The 24,254-nt window shown below is 39.8% G+C and overlaps 3 protein-coding genes across 5 annotated transcripts; all 3 read left to right on the top strand.

The window, feature by feature from the left end:
* The first annotated feature begins 7,648 nt into the window (after nt 1-7,648).
* Nucleotides 7,649-12,127, top strand: LOC137197074 (centrosomal protein of 55 kDa-like). Of its 3 annotated transcripts, XM_067610185.1 has the most exons (6): nt 7,652-7,823; nt 7,970-8,035; nt 8,324-8,483; nt 8,745-8,871; nt 9,252-9,307; nt 11,692-12,127. In XM_067610185.1, exons 1-6 carry the CDS (start codon nt 7,755-7,757, stop codon nt 11,718-11,720), a joined length of 507 nt encoding a protein of 168 aa, XP_067466286.1. In that variant the 5' UTR covers nt 7,652-7,754; the 3' UTR covers nt 11,721-12,127. The 3 variants fall into 3 exon arrangements, with proteins under 3 accessions (XP_067466287.1, XP_067466285.1, XP_067466286.1); XM_067610186.1 differs by lacking the exon at nt 9,252-9,307 and having other exon boundaries at nt 7,649-7,823; XM_067610184.1 differs by lacking the exon at nt 11,692-12,127 and having other exon boundaries at nt 7,649-7,823; nt 9,252-9,405.
* A 129-nt stretch (nt 12,128-12,256) lies between these two features.
* Nucleotides 12,257-16,452, top strand: LOC137197073 (free fatty acid receptor 4-like). The gene is made up of 3 exons (XM_067610183.1): nt 12,257-13,798; nt 13,876-14,007; nt 14,742-16,452. The coding sequence occupies exons 1-3, from the start codon at nt 13,259-13,261 to the stop codon at nt 15,126-15,128; spliced, it is 1,059 nt and encodes a 352-aa protein (XP_067466284.1). The 5' UTR covers nt 12,257-13,258; the 3' UTR covers nt 15,129-16,452.
* Nucleotides 16,453-16,613: 161 nt separating this feature from the next.
* Nucleotides 16,614-23,835, top strand: LOC137197072 (cone cGMP-specific 3',5'-cyclic phosphodiesterase subunit alpha'-like). Its single transcript, XM_067610182.1, has 22 exons — nt 16,614-17,285; nt 17,593-17,745; nt 18,251-18,340; nt 18,506-18,646; nt 18,771-18,845; nt 18,948-19,012; nt 19,144-19,210; nt 19,341-19,388; nt 19,521-19,670; nt 19,960-20,103; nt 20,197-20,262; nt 20,371-20,517; nt 20,647-20,754; nt 20,849-20,958; nt 21,046-21,133; nt 21,243-21,343; nt 21,488-21,595; nt 21,685-21,748; nt 21,843-21,917; nt 22,018-22,101; nt 22,241-22,391; nt 22,495-23,835. The coding sequence occupies exons 1-22, from the start codon at nt 16,818-16,820 to the stop codon at nt 22,533-22,535; spliced, it is 2,544 nt and encodes an 847-aa protein (XP_067466283.1). The 5' UTR covers nt 16,614-16,817; the 3' UTR covers nt 22,536-23,835.
* Nucleotides 23,836-24,254: the final 419 nt, after the last annotated feature.

Raw genomic sequence — 24,254 nt, 5'->3', positions numbered from 1 at the left:
CTCTTCACCAAGAACTGAATAATATCAAAGTTGCATATGATGAGGAATGCCAAAGGCATGTAAGTGACATGCTTATGATCCAGAAATTGAGGGCTGAGCAGAAAACCTTTCATCAAGAGATGGCAGTCATGCAACAAGTCGCCTCTGTGAAGGAGGAGGCTCTTTGGACAGAGTTTGAAGAGCTTAAAGCTCAGTATCTCACACAGCTCACACTCAGCCTTCAGCTCCTGGATGAGAGGGAGGAGAGTGAGCTTGTAGAGGAGGCTGAAGTCTCTGAGGAGAAGGTCCCAGAACTCAGGATTTCATTCTGGAAGCAAGTCCGCAACTTTCTGGGGTTGAGGAAACCAAAAAGGTAGAAGAAGAAGAAGAAGAAGAAGAAGAAGCAACAGCAGGAGTCCAACTGAGAAACCTCCTCCTCCCAAATAATATTCATGTCACACACACACACACACACACACACACACACACACACACACACACACACACACACACACACACAGGTTTGTGCAGCAGACTTTCATTCATTTTGGACAACCTAACCCCAACCAGGACCTCAGAAATGACATTTGGACCGGGATGTGGTTCCCATGAGGACTACTTATCCTGACAAGGTCAGTGTTTATACCAGAAACACTCCCGAGAGGTAACGTGCATACACATAAACACACACACACGCACATAAACATACACGCACACACACACACACACACACACACACACACACACACACACACACAAAAATAAATAAAAATCTCTCTCCCCTACACCCCACAGGAACAGGCTCTCTCCCATTGGTACTGGGGGGTTGCTCATGATGGGTGAGTGAGCGACGGGGTGCGTCCTCCAACAGTCAGTTTCCTCCACAGGGCCTGGAGGCGGCTAAGGAAGGGAAACCCCCAGACCCACGCTTCCTATTAATTAAGTAATTAATTTATTTGTTGTTCTTATTATTATCATCATTTTTATTTATTTATTTTTTATTCATTGATTTATTTTTTCTCGTTGTGCTTATAACCACCTAGCTACACACTCACGCCTACACACACTCAAAATCCATTTGATTTTTTTCTTTTCTGCTTTCACCGCTGTACGTCCTAAATGCATGTTTTGGTTTGTTGCTTGAATCCTATAACGTCATCCATTGTATTATGTTCTGTCATTGCTTTTGTCTCATCTCACTAAACACACACACACACACACACACACGAACACACGCAGGGACTGACTGACTCGCAGCTTCTCTCCACTCATTTGCCGTCACAGGTGGCCCGCCCTCCCACGACGTTCAGCACCAGCCTGCAAACACTGAATCAGCCAGGTAGTCTGGTCTTTATCCAACAGCTCAGCGTCATACCTGGTTCCTGGTTCATTGTTACACTTTCTTTGGGTGTATTATGAGCTCCAGTCTCAGGAAAGACAGTCAGTCAGACATTTATGAGGCGAAAGTGAGAAAAGGTGCATGAATGCAACCCGTCCCATTTAAAGCTGCAGGGTGACGCCACACTGACACCTAGTGTTCACAGAGGAAACTATACACAAGAAAATAACATTTAAGGGCTTTTTAAATTGAGAAAACGATTGATTGATCAAATTTGAATTAAATACCTCTCAAACAAGAATTTATTTAAACATATTTACCAATCCATACAAATTTTATTTCATTTAATTGTGAATTTATTGAGCCTTTCTTATTGACCAGTGTTGCTTTCATCTCTCCTGACAGAAAATTATCAAATCAAGTAAACGTGAGCATTTCATGGGCGTTTGATGCTGCTTTTTAAATTCAATCAATAAATGCTGCTTTTAAACTCCTGAAAACTTGGTTTCAATTCATAATTTTTTCTTGATTACAATAAATAGTCATGGCTAAAAAAAGCATCAATCCAAGTTAAAGTTTTGGGGAAAAAACATGACCAGTGACCAATTTATTTAGCCACTTGAGCGCAGCAGAAACAATAAACTGTAAACACAACTCTTACATGATCACCTTATAAAGTTGTTATGGTGAATTTGTCAGCAAACAGTTGCCTATTTACACATTACTCACAAAGGGACGCAACAGAAGAACTTCAACAGAGCCTATAGAGTCACTGTTGTGTGTTACCATGGTAACAATGGTACCTGGAGGAGAGGTGGAGTGATTAGTTCATATGTCGACGTATATGTTGTGTACATATTCCACCATAAGGTGCATTTTTCCTGTTTTTCTCCATGTGTCCTTGCTAATAACAATAAGAAATCCAGGATCGTTGCTTTGAATGGATCAAAGTGTTTCACTCTGCCTGCTGTCCCACTGCAAAGATCTGCAGAGACCTGCACACAGAGCACAGCTTACAGTCTAAACATAGGTTGTGCTATTTGCTTCTTGTGACATTGCTTGTATTACTGCTCTGCAAGGTAATGTGTGAGTTAATTTGTGCAAGGTCCCTATTCTGAGAGACTATTTACTAGCCATTTCTTCATCGCCTTCTTAAAATTTCTCTCTGATTCAATGAGTTTCAGCACTACCGTAAATTTTCCAATTGCAGCTGTGTATAAAAAGGTATTTTTGTCTATTGAATTCTTGAATCTAAAAAGAATCAAATCTGTTGAGCTGCCTCTTGTTGCATAGTTGTGATTGTCTCTGAAGCAATTAAAGGAGTTGGACAGATATTTGGGGACCTTGTTATGAAAAATTTCATGGGTAAGTTAAGTCCCAACTTGATTTGTGTGACTCTATCTTCAACTGCAAGCCAGTTAAGTTATTGAAAATATGCTGAATCAAGATGTGTACAGGGAGGTAACTTTAACACAACCCTAATTAACTTGTTTTGGGCCATCTGGAGTTTATTTTTGATGTGCTGTGGTGTACTCTTAAACCAGGAGGTGGCAGCATAGTCAAAGTCACAATAAACTAATGATCCAGCTAACATCTTAAGAGTTGATCTATCCAACAACCCTGATTTTCTTGCCAAGAATTTAGTGTTTTTGCAGATTTTAGAGAGGGCTTCCAGAGCCATGGCCTCCCCTGATAGATTTACATCCTAAATAGTTCACTTTCAGTCAGTCATAGTGTATTCCCACCTCAGGCCTGTTTTCGTGTGTGTGTGTGTGTGTGTGTGTGTGTGTGTGTGTGTGTGTGTGTGTTTGTGTGTGTGTGTGTGTGTGTGTGTGTGTGTGTGTGTGTGTGTGTGTGTGTGTGTGTGCATGCGTGCGTGCGTGTGTGTGTGTGTAAGTAAGACGTGCTGTAGGGCAGGTGACACATCATAAAAGAGCTTTTTTATAGAGATTTTTCAGTTTTTTTCACATGTATCCTCCCTTTCTCTTTCTCTGGAATCTTATTCATTTCATTGTTATTTCCTTTTCTTACTACCCAGCAAACCATTCTTTGCCTACCCTTTACACCATGTACTTTAATGTATAATGCTTTGTATACGCCTTGTTGGAATGCAGTGATTAAAAGGTGTAGACCAAAATACGCATCATCATGGTATATAGATATTTGTTTAAAAAAATGCCTTTTATATATTGTATTTAATATTATTGTTGATATTTGCATATTATTGTGTAATTATTAATAATTTGTCAATGTTTATAATTTTCTGTACTGCTTTGGCAATATAGGTTTCTGATCTGTCATGCCAATAAAGCTTATTTGAATTTGAATTTGACATCATCATGGTATTTGCCATCACCACAACTCATGACATCATGAGAATGCTTCCATCATCTTCCCTGACCTTTATTACATCATAGAGTGTGAATGTCATGATACAAGTTGGCACCAAGACATAGACCTTTTAGATATAGTCCCTGTTCATCAGAGTGAACCCACCTATAATTGATAGAAATCTTTCATCAGAGACGCACTGTTTAAGACAGACTAAAACCACAGATTGTGATTCCACAGCTTGAATCCACCAGAAAATGGAGTCAGCCAGTATGTTGCCGAACTGTGAGACAGAGGAGGTACTCCTTAAACAAGAAGATGAGTTGAAGGCTCAAGTCCAAACTTATGAAGACAAGGACAAGGTGCTTGCTGCCAAGCTGGAGGACCAGAATAAAGAAATAGAGTCTCTCCGCCAGCAGGTGAAGGAGACAAACAAGGCCTTGCAGGGTGCTAAGAGAGAATGTGAGGGACTCCACAAAAAGATTAAGTACCTGAATGGTTTGGTGACTCGAGAGGGCGCCATGAGATACCAGGATGCATCCATAAGAAAAGGGCTTAACCAACAACTGAATGAGGTGCAGAGACAGTTGGAGGAAGAGAGGAATTTGAAGGACAAGTTCATGGTGGCGGAGAAGAAAGCAAGGAAAGAAGCAGAACGGTTGCAAGAGCTCCATAATGTTTTGAGCTATGTGAAGTCTGCTCAAGATGAGCCTGAGAAGACAAATGTGGAGACACTGGAAAAACTGGAAGCACTGACAGTCGAGTACAGCAACAGCAGAGAAAGGTTTGCTGCACAGATCAAGGAGGAACAAGATAAGAACATGGGTTTGCAACAAGAACTTGAGCTGATAAAACTTTCATACAATGAGATCAAGCTCAAGTATGAAACTGAGCTCAAGTTTGAGAAAGAAAAAAGTGATAACCTACAGAAAGAGCTGCAACAGGAGAGAAGATCTCATGCAGAAAGGATTTCAACTGATCTGGAGCTTTTAAAAAAGCTGAGTGCTGCCAAGGATCGTCTGCATCAGCAGAAGGAGGAGGAAATCCGAATCCTGCAGGAAAATGCATCAGAGAGGGAGAGCTCATTTGCCAAAGAGTTGGAAGATCTCAGATCACAACTCAAAGAGCTGACTTCAACCAACCTCAAACTCACTGCCAACGTTAAGGCAGAGGATGAGAACTCTCAGGACCTTCAGCAGGAAACTGTTGAGCTACAGGTCAAGGTGGTGCAGCAGGAAAAGGAGCCCCTTTGTGATTCGCAGGCCCTTGAGCTACTGGACGAGGTCGGTGTCTCAGCAGAAAATCTCCCCACAAAAACTAAGAAGTCCTCAATATGGAAAAGGTTCCGCCACTTACTGGGATTGAAGAAGAGAAAGAGGACAAATCCATAGTGCTACTAAGATAGTACACCCCACACACACACGCTGACCTAGGTCCTTTTTGGGGACCATTGTCCCCTATGATACACACACACACATACTCTCTCTCTCTCTCTCACACACACACACACATGCGCACACATAGATACAAACACACATAAATATCGCCTGTTCCCCAGCTGTATAGCAATATATAGGCTGGGGCTTTCTCATGCTTTATTTCTCATATCTCACCGCACAACTGGCACAGCATGCAAGCGCACAAACACACACACAAACACACACACACCATGCCAGAGATGACACTTGTTGTGCAATTGACCAAAATAAAATGCTTTTGGAAAATAAATTGACTTTTCTCCTTTCTTCATAGGGGAGTATATATGGTCAATTTTGACCCATAACACAACAGATATAACAATAATTGCTCATTTTAACACATAAAAAATATAAACAAGTTATTTTGGGATTTATTTTGTTTATCATTGGCCTCTCATGGTCTTATAATAATATAATAATAACTTGCCTGTTCTGTTCATCATAAGAAATAAAATAGATACATTTTGCCTATTTTAAACTCAAAACAATGTGTACATTGTAAGTTAAATAAAATAATAAGTCACTTAGCAGATAAAACATTTTACTGGATGATAATTAATGTTTGTTTCAGTGCTTGTTAATGAATTCAAACACGAGTCAAATTTGACCCACTAAAACTAAAGGTGCAAACCTTTCTCCAACACATAAGGAGGGTTAAAATGTCAATAAAATACTGAAAAAATATATGTTCTGCTTGTTTGATTTTATTTCAGTGTAGAATTGGTAAGTGGTCTTACAGCCAACACTGAAAGCTCAATGATGTTGTTAATGTTAACAACATTTTCATCCTGATTTTGTTTAACAAAAAATGTGTCAAGAGGTGGCACACTTCTTAACAGTGACGCCTCCCTCTCTTTTTCTTCTCTTTCGTTTGCTGCACAGTTGGTGCTAGAATGGATGGGGGAGGGACGGTTATGTGCACTCTGCCGTGATTGAAACAATCAATTACAGCAGTGTTGAGTTTCTGACAGTCTGCCAAAAAACACAATAAGAGTTTTCTGACAGAGATTTCAGCATGCAGGATTTCAGCCGTATCTGACTGCACTCGTGTGAATCAAATGTCAAACTGAAACATGAAATTTAATGACTCTGCTGACCTAGATTCTTTTAATAAAGAGGCAGAAGAGTCGAAGGGTATCTAAGTTGTGCTTTTTGTAGTTCATCTTCAGAACATTGTAGTTTAACCACGGCAGACCCATGTCAATAACATCCACCATCGCATAATTACGTAGCCTAGTGTAAAGTGTTTCTCTTAGCACCGTCTTCTTTTCCTAAGTCCTTATGAATTCTCCTTCATATCTTTCTTTGACCTTGTGACATTTCCATTGAGGTCAAGGAAAAGTGGTTAGGAAAAGATGTTAGGACGTACTTTTCGACCACAGCCCCGGTCTGAAAAGTGAAGCCAATGTATAAGTGCCTTGAACCTGCATTCTTTCTAATTGCCATCAGGGGGCAACTCCACTGGTTGCAAAAGTCAGATTGTATGGAAGTCTATGAGAAAATGACCCTACTTCTCACTTGATTTATTACTCCAGTAAACTGTCTTCTTCAAGACAGCATGATATTTATTTTGTAAATTATGGTCCCATTTAGAGTAAAATAGACGATAAAGTATGTTTTAGGGCATGGCTACCTTGTGATTAACAAGTCTCTACCACAGTGACAACGTTGATAATGTAACATAACCATGGTGTAACCCCAGATTCACAGAGTATATGCATAGCTGCCGCTATTTCACTGTTTTTTTTCAGTTCATGAAAGTTAATTGTAACATTTTGGTTCAGGATTTGGTTGTACTAAAAAACCCTGTAAGGAGTCAGCTGTTCAGTTTTTCTGATAAATACATTTAGTTTTAATAGTTTTAAGTTTTAAGTTTTTCACAAGTGGAAATTAGCATTAGCATTATCACAGTTAACTACATCCATACTGTAAATGCACCGTGCTAACCAAGCTAGCAGCTAGCAATAGGATCAACTCCATTGACTGTATATAAATATTTATATACAGTACAGTATACTGTATATAAATATTTATATACAGTCAATGGCTCCATTGTTATTTCCTTCCAATCCATATCCAAGATGGTGTGGGTCAAATCACTAAACTCAAGGCCTCAAAACAGCAGTCCACCAACCAATGGGTAACTCTACGGTGACTATGTCCATATTTTTTTTACAGTGTATGTTTATTACTTATATGTAAAAGTAAGTAAAAAGTACATAAGTATTATCAGCTTGATGGAGTAAAAGTATTGCAGTAAAAGTAGTGGTTTGGTCCCTCTGACTGATATTCTATGACAGCTAAATATATATAATGTAGTTGAAACTAGCTTCACCTCCAGCAGGTACAACAGTAACATTCTGCTTATACACTGATGCTTTAGTATTAATAATCCAATCGAAAGATTTTAAAAATGACTGACTTAGCGGCTGTCAGTGACACTGCACTTTAAGAAACTTCTGCATTAGCTTCAACCTCAAACAGTGATGGTTGCCGTTTGGTTCCTACTGAGTTTGATTTACCAAGCGACTCTCGCCTCCTACCAGTTTTACACCACTAGATGGCAGCAGATATATTTTTAGTGACATCCATATGAACTAGTGAGAAGCCATTTAGAGGAAGAATACATGTTCTGTTTTTTAAAAATACATCTCCTCGTACAGCGCCGTTACTGTGACAACGTAGATATTTTACAGGTCATAACACATTTGGATTTGATGCTCTAAATCCTACTGTGCTTGTGTTTTGGGCCTTGTTATGACATGCAAAACTGCAGGTAGTTGGGTAAAACCAGTTGTTCATTTACATACAAGCTGTGCTGTATTTTACTGTTGTCTAATAGGTCTGCACTTCAAATGAACAGCTGTCCACCAGTAATGTAGTAGAGCTCCAAAATCACCTCAGAGATGTAAGTACTGTTTTGTTGCCATATAGCTGGAAAAGTTCTCCTCTGGTGTTTGTCCATCATTAGCCAATCCAGCTTCCAATAATACTTTACTTTTAGTTTTACTCTCTACTATGTCTATGTGTGTGTGTGTGTGTGTGTGTGTGTGTGTGTGTGTGTGTGGGTTCCTAAGTGAGGACGTGTGCCTGTTTACAGTATACTGTACATGTCTTGCTGGGTGTTTGTGCTTTGGAGCCATCCGCCTGGCACGTCTGTCTGTCTCTGTAATGTGTCTCTCATTCTTTTATTCAGTCTCCCAAGGCCTTGGAGACGAACAAGCAGTGGCTGGAATATGACCAGCAGAGAGAGGCCTATGCGAGGGCACTTCTGGACAGAATGTTATGGCTGAAGAAGCAGCTGAATGAAGCCAATCAGGCCCGCTCACAGCAGCACAATAAAGACTATTCAGATGGTGAGCCAGAGGGGCAGTGGGCAGTGGACACTCAGGCAACAAGGGGCAACAGACTGTAACAACAAGGTTTTTAAGATTTCTAGATTTCTCCGAAGTAGCCTGCTATGAAAGAGAGTCTGTGGCATAGCACTGCATTGTCAAAATCATGTGTTTTATTACTGTATGGTGCATGTGTAAGGCTGTATGTAACATATTTGATTGTGTATGTGAATGTGTTATTTTTTTCAACTTTTCATTTTCATCCTCCTTTTCTCATTACAGAGGAGCACGGAATTAGTCAGATGCAGGAGTACTGTGAGGGGCTCTTGCAAAAAGCCAAAGATCAGCTGGAGGTGCTCAGGGAGCAGGTCAACATGACCCACCAGGACCTGAAAAGAACCCAAAACCGGTATGTCTGCTGCTTAAAAGTAACTGATACAGTCCTGTTCAAAGTGGGAGAAAGTTAGGATGGTAGCCAGCAATATGGCAGAAAAATTGATGTATAGATGCGAGGAAAGGAAGAGGCAGGTGGATGAGCTCAAGCAGCAGCTGCAGACTCATCACCATTGCTCTGAGGATGAAGAGCAACAGCTGAGGGATGAGATCAAAGACCTCTGGGGCAAATTGGATGAGGAGAGGCACATGTCAACTGACTTTGAGCTGAAAGTAGATCTTCATAGAATTGTTTATTCAGTAGGTGGGGATTATAAATCTTTGATCATACAAGCGAAGAAAGACCCTAAATTTAAAAAAAACAAAAAACAAAAAAACAAACTTCTCTCTTCTCAGGCATGATAAATTGTCACCATGCAGACCAGGAAAGAGTTGCAGACCTGGAGCAACAGGTATGACAGGCACACTCGCTCAGTATCAATCATCTCAGTTTTGGTCCCTCATCGTCTTTGAAAACTTATTTGAATAAATCCTTAGTATTAACTAGAAACTGAGGGATGTTTTTTAATCCACCCACTAGTCTTTGTGATTCCAAGCCTGACTTATTCAGAAATGCCACACTTTTACCTCTTTGCTTTCTAAATGGGAAAATATCAGCCCTCACATGAGCAAGGGAGATAATTCTTTCTATTCAGAAGTTATTACTCCTACACCTATACTTTATTATATTCCTCACTGTAGTGCCAATTTCCTTAATTTTAGAAGCAGATGTTCAGAGTTCTGAAGATGCTGCAAAAAACCAGAGACCATGTAACAAAACAGTCAAAGATTGACATTAATTAATTAAACACTGACATTAATTAATTGTTGGCATTAAATTCATTTGGAGGTGCATTGTTGGTGTATTGTGATTTTTAATATACACTCTACTTTCTTTTTTAGTCTCCACCAACTCCTGAGAAAAATATCTAACTGTTTAACTTTAGTCAAATTATCCTCTATGTTCACCAACTAGACACTTTAAATATATGTCTCCTCATTGTTGCTGTGCAGGTAGCTTACAGTCAGTATATGGAAGCTGTTTTGCTGGAAACAACTGCCTGCTGCAGCTGGAGAGAGGTTGATGAGAGGGGAGTTATGGAAAACCAAAACAATGATCCAAAATACACTAAAAGGCTCCTTATCGGGTGTTTAGACTGAGAACAGCCCTGCGTTAAATCACAAAGGGCTGTGTTTTTCAAAGGGCTTTTTCAGTTCACAATTTACAAAACAAAGAGAAAAAACTCATGCATAAGACTAAAATCTCAAATACAATGAATAGTTATAAAGTGCTCTGTGATAAAAAGCAGAGAGTTCACTGACTATTCAGGTCAGTCTGGGAACAGCACATGCCAAGGAAGGTTTTGATTTTTATCCAAAGTTTTTTTCCTTCTGAGGTCAGCAGGCACATGTTTAATGACCATGTCGCTGTCAGTCACAGTCTGTTTGATGACCATGGCACATCTGGTTTTCCACAGTTTAACACACACTAAACTGATGATCAGTTGGAACAGTTATTCTTGTTTGGAAGGCATCTTTTCTTCCAGCAGACCATACATGACAGAGTTTTAGTTTAGATTAAATACTAATCCAAGGCCTTGTAGTATAGACCAGACCTCCTGAGCTCTGTAACAGTCCATCAGGAGGTGTTGCTGTGTTTCATCATCATTACAATAAATCATGGGACATTCTTTTGTTGTTACATAACAACTCCACAAAACAACGGCTCTAACAGGAAGTCTGTTAACAGAAATAAGCCACTGAATACCTCTAATGCTCTCTGATTTTTAAATTTTTTTATCACTTCAGTGATTACCTACTGTGTTATTAGTTAGATTTTTATATTTAATTAACTCACCATATTTAATATCATTAATCTTTTTAAAAAATTATTTTACTCGGTAGAACATTCCAATCTATCTGTAAATGTTTGTGTTGTGTAATAAAATCTCCATGTATTAGTTTATACTCACGACCATGTCTGCCTCTCTTCTTTCTACACACTAGTGCAGTGCCCATTCAAGACATCCCTGTTTGGAACGGGTCGATTTCTCAATACCTAGAGAGAACAGTGTCCATGCCCTAAATGTCTAACATGCAGACTATTGGTAGATGCTACAATTTACCGATGCTCCCTAAACGCCTCGCATGCAGGCAGGCTATCAGGGGACTACAATTTTGAGCTGAGCTGAAGCTGAACTTTCCATGACTTTGAAACCTAATTATATATACTTGGTGATTTTTTGAATCATTCAAATTTGGCGGGGTGTTTAATTACAATAAGAACACATTTATAATTGCTTTAAACAGATTTAAAGACTATTTATAATTATCTTTGCAAATATTTTATAGTCAGTATTCATGATAGTAAGATGTCTATAATTATCTGTATTAGATTCATCACATTTTTTATATGATAAGCAAATCAAGACCTTCATTATACATGGAGGTGAGCAGGTTTATCAATATAGACCTAATAAAACTCAGTGGCCAGGCCATCTGGACCGGGGCTATTCCCAATATTGAAGTGTTTGATGGCCTGTACTACTTCGTCTGTTCTTATCTCACCAATAAGTGAAGTAAAAGTGTCCCAAAAAAGTGCTCACAATTGCAGTGTGGGGGTTTGCCGCTGCATCACCAAAGTGGTTTCATTCAAATGAATGATGAGGCTGCATTTGTATAACACATATTGATTAGAGCAGCTTTTAAGTTTTAGTGGTTAAGAATGAGAACTATTAAAAGGTGACTTAATGACCCAGAGCTTTTGTAACGCAAATGATGGATGACAATTTTTTAGAGGGACCAGCAAGATCACAGCTCATGTGAAGTGACACACCCACCCCAACAGCCCACCAGAAACAACCTGACATTCCCCTCACAGCAGCTTGCTGAACAAAAGCTTCTTGGAGTGTCTCGGCTGCCGGGCCGAGTATCCTGCCAGTCACTACTGAGAAGTGATGAACCACCTAGAAATCTCTCTAGACTGAGCTGAGCCTCGACACTCCTCATTTCTGCATCCTTTATAATATGGATTGGTTTTGATCCAGATGTTTTGTGTTAATAAACTAGTTTTGAGTTGCTGGAGTTGTACCTCTTGAGTATTGAACCACTAAAGCTTTGGCTAGCTGTACTAAAACTGCACAGTTTGTATTCTTGTGTTCTACATACTTCCATGCTAGAATATATGTATTTTTTGTAAGTATTTTTACAAAAAAAATAAATTATTTGTGTGATACTTTGATAGATAATGTTGCTACTGTTGGTGTGGTGTGTGTTACTGTGGGTCTTGTCCCCTCCCATGTCTCACACTGTTCAGATCAGATGAATAGCTCAAAACAGCTTGTGTAAGTTAATCCCTGTCCTGTGCTATTTCAGGACATGGATTAGTATTGTTAGCCGACAATATGGAGAGTCAGAGGTCTGTGCAGTGGCGGAGGGCTTTGAAAGAGAACATGACACCAAGAGTTAAATCCAGGCTAACAGCTTTAGAAAAAGATGCTAATATGGTTTAGGCACCTCTTTACTTACTGTACTTTCAGGAACTTTTTATATGGAAACATATTCATGGAAAGTTAGAATATGAGCTTAGCCTGTCTAAGAGGCAGACTTAAAGCCGAGAGGGTGTTTCTCCCATGGTTTCTCCTGTGGCCTTCTAGGTTATCCACACCTGACCTAACAAAATACTTTTAGAGAAAGGAGCACGTGTGTTAGGTAATTTATAAAACAAATATTTCTTAGGTAAATTTAATTTCTTAAAATCTATCCCTGCCAGGTTTAAACAAGATTTAAAAAATATATTCTTAGGACAGCTACTGATTAGTTAATGTAACACTACTCAAGAAGTAAACCTGGTAATCTGATTCACAGCGTAAATAAAAGTGGTGTCTAACTAATTAGATCACAGCTAATTTGTAATTTACACAGTGTTGTTGTTCAACAGCTGCACTGATTGAAGATTAGAACTTGGATAAACCTGCAGGGAAGTCGTGTCAATCCCTGTCAATAACAAACTAATGTGCTATAATTGAGAGCCATCCCTAAAGAAAGAGCCCACAGTGCACAGGTCTAACCATGCTTGATGTTGTTGGGAAAGTGCAAAAACAGACAAAAGGCAAAGGAAAGGTGACATGGCACAGAATAAAAAAATGAATAAAAGAATGAAGTATGCAGAACATCTTGTAATGTTTGTCTACCTCTCAGGGAGAGCAAACAGCATCAAAAAGGCCTGTCGCCACCCTCCAACCCTCCTCTTCCTCCTCCCCCTTCTCTTGTATCATTTAATGCCTTATCAGCATCTTCTCCCCATTCACTTTTCTGTGAGAAATTAACACGCATCTCGGATATAAAAACCTTTTTCAGCCCATATGGATTTAAACCCTCACACTCACTTTCTCCACTTGACAAACTTCACATATTTTTCCTTCTTCTCTGAGCCGCACCACTCTGATCACGTTGCCACCGCTATTGTCGAGACCTTGGTTATCTCCACTGTCTTCCTGCTCTCTGTGGCAGCGAATGCAGTAGCGGCAGCCCTGGTAACCTGGGAACGCAGACTGCTGGCCAACAAGACCATCCTGACCCTCAACTTGTTTGTGGCCGACCTGCTGTTTGTCAGCATGATCCCACTGATTGTGGCGGTGCGGTGGACCGTGTCCTGGACGCTGGGCTATGCAGCCTGTCAAACTGTGCTGTATGTTATCTGTGTGAGCGGCTGTGTCACCATCACTACCCTGGCCTCCATCAGTGTGGAGAGAGTCCAGGCTATCCTCCAGCTGCAGACTGTCCCCACTCTGAACCCCAGGATGGTGACAGCCACCCTCACCTTCATCTGGGCCTTTTCTGCATTCACATCCATTCCTCTCAGTGTGTTCTTCACTGTGATGGAAGTAGATTTCCCTGAGCAGGTAAGAATGGTCAATTAAAGGAAAGCTCCCTGCTCTTTAAAGTACTTATTTTGTGTATATTTTATACTTCTCCTCAGGAACGTGTCCACATCTGTACTCTCAAGTGGCCTGACACGACTGGAGAGATTGTGTGGAATGTAGCCTTTACAGCTCTGTGCTTCCTTCTGCCAGGACTCGTCATTGTGGTCAGTTACAGCAAAATATTACAGGTGGGTTTATTTTCTGGGTGGCTTGGTCAATGGATCACTAGTTATCACCTATAAAACTGGAACATTGAGGTCAAAAATAAAAGGGAAGCAACATTTATCTGTCTGTCAGACTTATCACTGGAGACTGAATATTTGCTTCCCTTACGCTTGAGTACTTTTGATCTACTTGTTTGATGAATATTGTTCATTTAAATTTGGTTGGTTTTTTTTTTAAATTTTAAATCTGTGCAACAATTCCCATGTCAATCACTCATTCAGCATTTAATGCCAGGTCATACCCATTCATTTACGGATTTATTGACATTTCTCTTTGTACCCTCTGTGAATATTTGTCAATTCTGGGTCATTGTGGAAACAAAGATGCGTGTGCTCTATTAATTACTGAAGCTGAAAATGGTACCTGCGTGTGTGTGAGCTCAGATCTTTGCACTGTCAATATTGCATTGTGCAACCAGTGTTTCTAATGTGGACATTAAGATGATACAGACAATAGGAAATGATTCTGAGAAGCCACAGATTGATTTTAGCTCTGGAAAGACTTTATGAATGTTTTAGACACACTAGGGTCACCAAATATTAAGGACTTCATACTTCATATGTACAGGTAAATCAATTTGGTTTCATATCTCTTTTGTCCACAGCATATGTCACAAGGAACAGAGTGCCAGCATTATTAAATATGATTTTATCATTGCCATCACATTAATGATTTCTCCTCTTCCCTGACCCTCCAGATTATTAAAAGTTGTAGGCGAAGGCTCCAACCCAGAGACAGTCACTCCCCTGTTGGAGACTCGCTTGAGTACCAAGTCTCCCGCCAGGATATTAAACTCTTCCGCACCTTGCTGGTCCTTGTGCTCTCTTTCTTAATCATGTGGAGCCCTATTTTCATCATCACCTTCCTCATCCTGGCAAGAAACTTCCTGGGCCACCCGCATATCTCATCTACAATGTTTTTCTGGGTGGTAACGTTCACACTGGCCAACTCAGCCCTCAATCCCATCCTCTACTCTATCTGCCAGTTCAAGAACAACTGGCGCAGGGTGTGCTGTCGCTCGGTTGTCGCACCGCTGAGAGAAGGACCTCGTGCCAGCCGTCGGACACAAGGAATGCATCCATGATAATCTTGATTGTGTCATCAAATAGGGAATTCAAACTCACAAAGAATACAGTATGTTGGCCACATTCCTGATTAGTAATACATCTTTTAACCACTTAAATTTCAGTAATTTCTTTTTCACTCTACAAAAATGTATCTTACCTTGAAATGCCATACAATAAATGTTGTGTGCTGTATCTTTATTGGTAAAAACAACACATGTTAGTATTAGCTGAAATACTCAGCTGTCAGCTATTTGTGCCATAAACATTTTCAATATTGAATTGATTCTTTAAAAAAAGTAAATCTGGTATTCACAAACTAACTGCATATTAAGTTTAACTATTATTGTTTAGGTTTATTCACAACAGTCTGATATATTATAAAATTCTACATATCAGACTTTGTCAGGGATAGAACAATAAAGTCCATAATATTGTCCCTGATATTTTCACTGTCCATCAACCACTTAATTGTTGAATTGTGCCAAAACTTGAAGCATCAAATTGAAAGCTTTTTTTTTTGGTCATGTTATCGTCTTGTTTTGCCTTCTGGCGCCTTCTGGCATGGGGAAACACATTTGTGTCTCATCATCAGATCATACTGACGAATGGCAGTTGGCCTGCAAACCGAAGTAATTGAACTCCAAGCAGCAGTTAGAAATCCCACTTAATCCTGTCAATGGTTAAATGTAGCTGCTATCTCACCAAAGTACACAGTGGGCCAGGAGGGCCAAGCCCATGAGAAAAACACTCATTTCTCTCTGGTGGAGTGCCTTTAGATGATATTAGACCACGGTGCCGCTGGCTGTCAGTGCTTGTGCTGACCTACACTATTTCAGGTTGCCAGATTTCACTATATAATTACATCACCTCTGTGTCTGTGTCCCAATTTTCTTATTGTGATAGCATTGTGTAAAAAAAAAACATAACTGATGCTGAACATGTGTTTTTGAAGCGCTATTCGTGGTCTATGTAAGCTCTGAATTCTTTATTAATTCTGTCCTCAAATCACTGGTTCTCATACCAAGCTTCTCAGACACCATAAGACACTTAAACACAGCTCTTATCAAGTGGTCAGTGACTCCCCTGACCTTCTTTGCCCAGTATTATTGTTATGGTATTATCCTTATCCATCTAAAATTCATACAGTGGGCCTTTCCCCCACTATGGTTACCAATTTTTTAAATGAATCAACAGTATTTTTAATGCTGCTAAAGCAGCATAGACCTCACATTTACAGAAGATATGCATCGGTGAACTTGGTATGTTATCAGATATATTCAGAAAACCTAGAAGAATCAATGCAGTCTTGACTTCTTCTACAGTGCAGGTCGTACCACTGATGCCATAACCCAGCTATCATTACCTGTGATGGGATTGGCCCCACTAAAATGACAAGTGGCTGGATTTACAAGTTAAGAAAGCTCAGGGGCTTTATGACTCTTGCGTCACAGTCATTAGTGCCCCCTGGGATCCCCTTACCTAGTAAGCCACTCACTACCTTCTGTTCCCGGTGGAGACGGTTGGAGCTGCAGCTTTGGTCCTGTGTGTACAGAGGACTTTGGGAGATGCCTCAATAGCGACTGCAACGCCACATTTTCTGTAGGCCACCTTCACTGCTCTGCTCTTCCTCCATCTAGCTCTACCCTGTCAGAGAGGAGCATCTCTGTGCAGCTTCAGAAGGGAACACTCATCCAAACTTGGACAAAATGGGAGACAAAGACACTGTAGAGAAGTTCCTTGACAACAACCCACAGTTTGCTAAGGAGTACTACGAAAAGAAAATCAAGGCAGATGTGATCACTGCTGCCTTCAACAACCAGGTCCAGGTCAAAGACCCAGCCTCTTACAAGGATGTCTCTACCATCCAGGAGGCTGAGTTCATATTCGAGCTCATTAAGGAGATTCAGGGCAACAACCCGATGGAAAAAGCCCTGCATAGAATTCTCCAGAGGATTGCTCTGCTGATTCATGCTGATCGTTGCAGCTACTTTGGCTACAGGGCTCGTAACGGAACACCTGAGCTATCCACCATCCTCTTCGATGTGACACACAATTCTCCATATGATAGAAATATAGTGAACCCCAATGTAGAGATTGTTTTTCCCACTGACATGGGAATTGTTGGATGGACGGCACACTCCAAGAAGCCTCAGAACATTGCTGATGTGAAGAAGGTGAGCTGAACAATATGTTTTTAGGGGACAAACTGACTAAACCAGACTGTTGTACTAATTAAACATCTGAGAAAACGTAGATTAATGTTGTAATTTTGTCTCATTAAACACCAAAGACACATGCCACACATCACCCATTAAACTGCAGTTTTGTCTGGAGAACAAATATATAGCATATATTTAATTTTTCTTTTAATTGTCATTTCTGTTGTTGTGATGCCACAGCAGGCATGTATGAGTTTTACATTGATCTTGTGGTTGGTGTATTATCACATTACTTTTAACCATTCTCTTGTGTTATTTTCAGGATTCTCATTTCAGTGACTTTGTGGACAAACAGACCAAATATACCACAAAATGCATGCTCACTGCTCCCCTTATGAGTGGAAAGGAACCCATTGGTGTCATCATGGCACTCAACAAACAGGGTGCTGATGAATTCTCCAAGAGTGATCAGGAGGTGGGTGTACAGGATGTTCATTTTTAATAACAGGGTATTTATAGTGACTATTAGTGCGTTTGCCAGAGTGACTCACAAAAGACGAAACCAAGCACAGGCTGAACTTGGCTGTGCTGAATAGCTGAAAGTATACCATTGAGGCTGCAGGGTGTACTTGCATGTGTTACCACTTGTAGTTAGACACAAATCCAGTATGAAGGTGACACTTTGTTTTGACTTGCGAGTTAAAATGGCCAACTTTAGCCCAGCAACTTCCTGTCTTTGACCTGTATATTTAAAAGCTTGACTTTGTACTTTGGGTCACCATTATGACAGCTCAACTTGTAATCCAATTAGGGAGGGGAAGCTCAGACATTTTATTCTGCCTTGTTTTTATGACACTTGAGGTCATCCAAGGGACTGTGAAGATATGTCAGAGAAAGTGACTGTAATCTGTCATCATTCAAGAATATTGAATACAAATGTTTACTGTATAAGGCAATATGCATCTTCTTTGTCCTTGCAGCTCTTCAATAAGTATATGAACTTTGCCGCTGTGGTCGTTCTCCAAGCCCACACTGCTTACATGTGGGATGTAGAGTCCAGGAGAAGCCAGGTAAAAATACACAACAATAATCCACTTGTTCCTTCTGGTTTCCCCCAAGACAAAAATGGAAAATATTTCTACTGCCTTCTACAAGTTAGAAATATTAATTTTCACAGCTGCACTAAAATAATAAATGGAATGAGTCATAAGCAGCAATTCTTTTCCTCGCCATAGGTTTTGCTGTGGTCAGCCAGCAAAGTTTTTGAGGAGTTGACGGATATTGAGAGGCAGTTTCACAAAGCCTTGTACACAGTGAGGACATATATCAAGTGTGAGAGATACTCTGTGGGACTCCTGGACATGACCAAAGACAAGGTGCGTTGAGGAAAATGTAACTTGAGTAGTGACAGAGCATAGTTTGAAAGATTGTTGCACTTGTGCATTTATATTAATTATAAAATGCAGTACATAACATGATTTGGGCCTTTTTCTTCACCAGGAATTCTTCGATGAGTGGGCAATCAAACTAGGAGAACAGGAGCCATACAAGGGCCCAAAGACACCTGATGGCAGAGTAAGTCCAATGCGGGTTTGTTATTGTAATATTATTCTTATCCACCAATGTGTGAACATGATGACAATATCAATAAATACTCTTTTTGTCTAAAACTTTCAGGAAATCAACTTCTACAAGATTATTGACTACTTGCTGGAAGACAAAGAGGAGATTAAAGTTATCCCGTAAGTATCCTCATGTACTGTAGCACATGTATCTGGCTTGGCCTTTATGCAGTTTTATTTTCACATTTTATAAGGTCAAATTGTAGGCCAGTCAGAGACATGCAGTTACTCACTCCTCTCTGAACACACAGCGGCCCTCCTGCCGATCACTGGGCTCTGGTCAGCGGACTCCCCTCATATGTGGCTGAGAACGGATTTGTAAGTTCCACTTTTGTTATATAAATTTTTTGGTAAAAAAGTTCAGTAGAATACTTCCAGTTGAGTAATTGTTACTGATCTGCTCCTCTACAAACACACATGTAATAACTTTTTTTTTAATGTCTCCTAGATCTGCAACATGATGAATGCTGCAGCAGATGATTACTTTTCATTTCAGGTGAGACAGTCAGTGACTACTGACCATGCGTCTTTCAGTTAAATTCACTTTGTTTTTTTATAGATCTGGCAAACATTACTGTGACTGTTAATGACTGAATAATCTTGATTTTCAATTTGGTTCATTTGACAGAAAGAAGAAGTGGATGAAACTGGATGGAAGATTAAGAATGTCCTCTCCCTCCCTATCGTCAACAAAAAGGAAGAAATTGTTGGTGTTGCCACTTTCTACAACAGAAAAGACGGCAAACCATTTGACGAGAATGATGAACAAATTACAGAAGTACGGCAAACTGTCTCTATCAAGCTCTTGTTTATCTTGTTTTACTGTTTAAGACAGTTTTCTAATAGTGTATACTATACACCCAAACTGCTTTAATACATATAATTCATTTAATTATATAATTTCTAAAAACAAACAACAACTTTGTTTTATGTTTAATTCTACAAATATTCTTATAACAAGTTAGGTAAACTAGTAATATTCCTTATTTTATTTATTTAGCTATTTTAAGAATTGAATTGAGTAATAATTATGTAATAATTGAAGTTTTCTTTGTTCTTGTCACTAGGCTCTAACTCAATTCCTTGGCTGGTCCACTCTGAATAGCGACACATACGACAAACTCAACAGGACAGAGTGGAGCAAAGAAGTTTCACAGGAAATGCTCATGTACCAGACAAAGGCAACACCAAATGAAGTGCAGTCCATTCTGGTAAGCTGACCCACTTCACTGGTATTATTTCAACTAGATTGAAAACAGAACAGTAGATCAAACTCACTTTGAATTGTCATTCCCCCCTGCAAGAACACTCAAGAGAAGTTTGGCTCTGATCCAGAGGACTGTGACCAGAAGGAGATGTACAAACTGTTGGTGAGCACTGTGATGTGTCAGTGATGTGTGGTGTTTTTTCTTAGACTACAGCGCTCCTCATGACCTTAATGTGATGCCATCATGATTGTTTGTGTTTCCAATGTGCAGAGAGCCAACATCCCTGAAGCCAAGAACGTGGAGCTGCTGGAATTCCGCTTCAGCGACTTCCCCTTGTCAGAGTTTGACCTCATCAAGTGTGGCATCCGCTGCTTCTTTGAGCTCGGGGTGGTAGAGAAGTTCAAAGTCCAAGCCGAGGTACGGTATAGTCTGGAAACCTGCCTCTGAAACACACCTCTTAAGCTGCTGTTTTTGTGTGTATGTGTTGTAAGGTTGCCTTTGGCTGATCTGAGGTGCTATATTTGTTTTGTCACTTCTGACGCGCAGACCCTGACAAGATGGATGTACACCGTTCGCAGGGGATACCGTGACATCACCTACCACAACTGGAGGCATGGCTTCAATGTTGGCCAAACTATGTTCACTCTGCTGCTAGTGAGTCAGACCTCTTTTACTGATATTTCTGTTTTTCTATTCCTTGTTTTACTGTTTGTTATAACACAGGGTTTTCTTCTCTGATCCTCAACAGACAGGTAAACTGAAGAAGTATTACTCTGATCTTGAGGCCTTTGCCATGGTTTCTGCCGGATTCTGCCACGATATTGATCACAGAGGAACCAACAATCTCTACCAGACAAAGTAAGGTGACATCAATGACAAATAAATACTGAGAAATTGAATCAAAAAACAAAAAAAACCCAACCTTTTTTCACTGGACTCTTGCAGGAGTGCATCCCCACTGGCAAAACTGCACAGCAGCTCGGTTATGGAGCGACATCATCTTGAGTACAGTAAGACACTGATGGAGGATGAGGTGGGTGGTTTGAAATAGACAAACATTTCTTTGTGTCCAGTTGGATCTTTGAGGAGGGAGCTCAGATCTTGGCTGGTGTCTGACTTCATTCTCCTGCTGTCATTCACAGAAGCTGAATATCTTCCAAAACCTTCAGAAGCGTCAGTTTGAGACGGTGCAGCATCTGTTTGAAGTTTGCATAATTGCCACTGATCTCGCCCTCTATTTCAAGTAAGGAATATCAGAAGTTTTGTTGCACTGAGAGTATGTTACATCCTACAGTCAACATTAGTAGTATTTAACAGTTTTAGCGACTTTTAATGAACCTCAAGAACTTTCAGAAAGATCTGATACAGTAGCTTTCTTGTCTTTCAGGAAGCGAACAATGTTCCAAAAAATTGTGGAATCTGTAGAGGGGATTCCAGAGGAGAAAGAGAGAATCAACTACATCTCCAACAATCCAACCAGGAAGGAAATTATCATGTAAATACATCATTTATCATATCTAGACTGTCTATTCCATGTTGATGCTCTTCAAAAAATGTTCTTCAGTGTTGTCATATTTTCCACAGGGCAATGATGATGACAGCTTGTGACCTGTCAGCCATTACCAAGCCATGGGAGGTTCAGAGCAAGGTGTGTTCATGTCTTTGGACTTTCTATACTGAAACATGATAACAAAGCACCCACCCTCTGATTCTCATTGCTTTACTGGTGCTGTTGGTCCTAGGTTGCTCTGATGGTGGCAGCAGAGTTTTGGGAGCAGGGAGACCTGGAAAGGACAGTTCTTGAGCAGCAGCCTATTGTAAGAACTTTGAAAGATCTTTGTTCTGTTGCTTGCATTGTCCTTCTGTATGTTGTCATGACATCAAAATGATAATCATCTACTGCTTCTTCCTCTTTAGCCAATGATGGATAGAAATCATGCCGATGAGCTGCCAAAGATGCAGTGCGGTTTCATTGATTTTGTGTGCTCCTTTGTGTACAAGGTACCTTCATACACAACTAAAACATTATCGAGTGTGTATAGATCCAAACCTATGAATACTTCATGTTGCCTTTTTTTCCAGTGAAGTTCCTCATGCGGCCTCCTTCTCTCCCACTTGTTTGTCTGTTGTGCGCTTGCAGGAGTTTGCTCGCTTCCACTCTGAGATCAGCCCCATGTTTGAGGGGCTGAACATCAACAGGGGAGAGTGGAGAGCTCTCGCAGACGTCCACGAAGCCAAGATGAAGGCTATTGAAGACGAGAAGAAAAGGCTGGAGGGTGGAGACCAAGAAGGTGAGGGCTGATGTCTGAAATCCAGCGCAGTGCCTCGCTCCTCCTGCTTCATTCCACATTTACATTGTCACCCCTCTCTAACTGTCATTTGTTCATTTTACAGGTGATGATGGCAAGAAGTCAAAGACATGTGTTATCTGCTAGACCCCCAGGACAGCCAAAGTACTTATGAATGTTTGTCTGGATGTCTATTTGTACAGTGTGTGTATGTGCATGTGAGAAAAGTTTGCAGGGAAAGGTTCGCAGATGAGGGACTTCTAATGTGCAAAATCCCTAAATTATTATTTTTATATACTGAAATATTTAGTGTTTCTGATACAGAAAGCTATTTTAATTAGAACCAGTCTTGAGTAAATAACACTTGTATGTAATAGTATGAAAACATTCATTAAACATTCCTCTTGTATACACTAAAAACTCAAAAGAATAGGGCTTTCAATCATTAAGAGCCCACATGTATTTTATTATAAATATTTATGCCAAATATAACATGAGGATATTTAGCTCACTTACTCTGGCTTTGGACATGATGAAATTAAATTGAAATGTGAATAGAAATATATGACTGTATATATGATGCAGTTGAATCTGTTATATATATAGTATATACATATATATGAATATTTTTGGTACATAAATACTACAATAAATTGCTCTCATTTTATAGAGGAAGAGCTTCATAAAAAAAATAAATAAATAAATAATTGCTTCTCTTTTTTTTGCAAGTAGTGCTTTCAAAATTTCAAGCATATGTCCCTGGCAAATGGCTGAGAGATGTAAGAAGATTTGACTATATTGGATTTGTTATAAGCCAGTTGGAGCCCCATGGCTTTCCTTTTTAAGTCCCCTGCTTACATAAAGTAAAAATACTGCCACCCTGCTCAGAAGTCAGCATGTCCAGAGTCCAGTGTCATTTACAGGACAAGAAGGTGTCATGTAGAAACACTGTGCAGCACCCATAGCCTAAAGACACAATGTACTACTATACAGGAGATATGGCTTTGTTTGAGTGTGAAAGAACACATTAATTATGCAATTTGCTGTGATTTTGAAAGAGCTGAAATGTTAAGATTTATTTTTCCAAACCCTGTCTTATAGATTTTTTAAAAGAGAGCTTTGTGACATGGGTAGAACATATAGCAGGATATTGTCAGATTTGATTGTATTTTGGTTTTTGATGCAAGTATTTTTTTTGTTTGCTTTCCAACTATCACAAATCACAAATTGGCCTCTGGGAGTTTTACAATCTGTACAACATCCTCTATGCTGGATTCTGTCATGATATTGACCACAGAAGAACCAACATAAGAACTCTGAAACTCACCAAATGCAACCACTGCAGTCAAACATGACTATCGTGCAAATATTGCTTGAAATGTAAACAATTTTATGTGCAATCATGTATAAGGCATCAAAAATGTAAATAAAGATTGTTTTCAAGTCATGGCTGCTTTGTGCATATTAAGTGCATTTTTTTTAGCCAGACTGCACATCAGAAAATTAGAACAAGGGCAGGATGGAAATAGTAATTTTGTGCCTCGTTTCAGCCGGTGCCTTACTGACTCCATGACCGACCACATGCCTGCCTGCATGTAAAACCACATTCACTACTGAGGCAGAGCTAAAGACGGATTTAAGAGAGCAGGGCTGTCCAAACATCACTTTTTAATCATCTGCTAACAAGCTTACGAGAGACCTGCCTGTGTTACTGATTAGGAACTGGGGTCTGTTTTCAGACTGCACATATCTATTCATCTAACTTTATTGCATCCTATATGTATGCATGAACAATTAGAATATGTATATATCTAGCCAAGGTGTGCAATCCTGCACTACCTTTAAAATCACAGATTACACAGTGAG

Source organism: Thunnus thynnus, chromosome 14 (assembly GCF_963924715.1).
Source record: "Thunnus thynnus chromosome 14, fThuThy2.1, whole genome shotgun sequence".
In the NCBI taxonomy this organism is placed as follows: domain Eukaryota; kingdom Metazoa; phylum Chordata; class Actinopteri; order Scombriformes; family Scombridae; genus Thunnus; species Thunnus thynnus.
The sequence above is the reverse complement of the archived record's forward strand: the minus strand, read 5'-3'. Positions and strand labels throughout refer to the sequence as shown.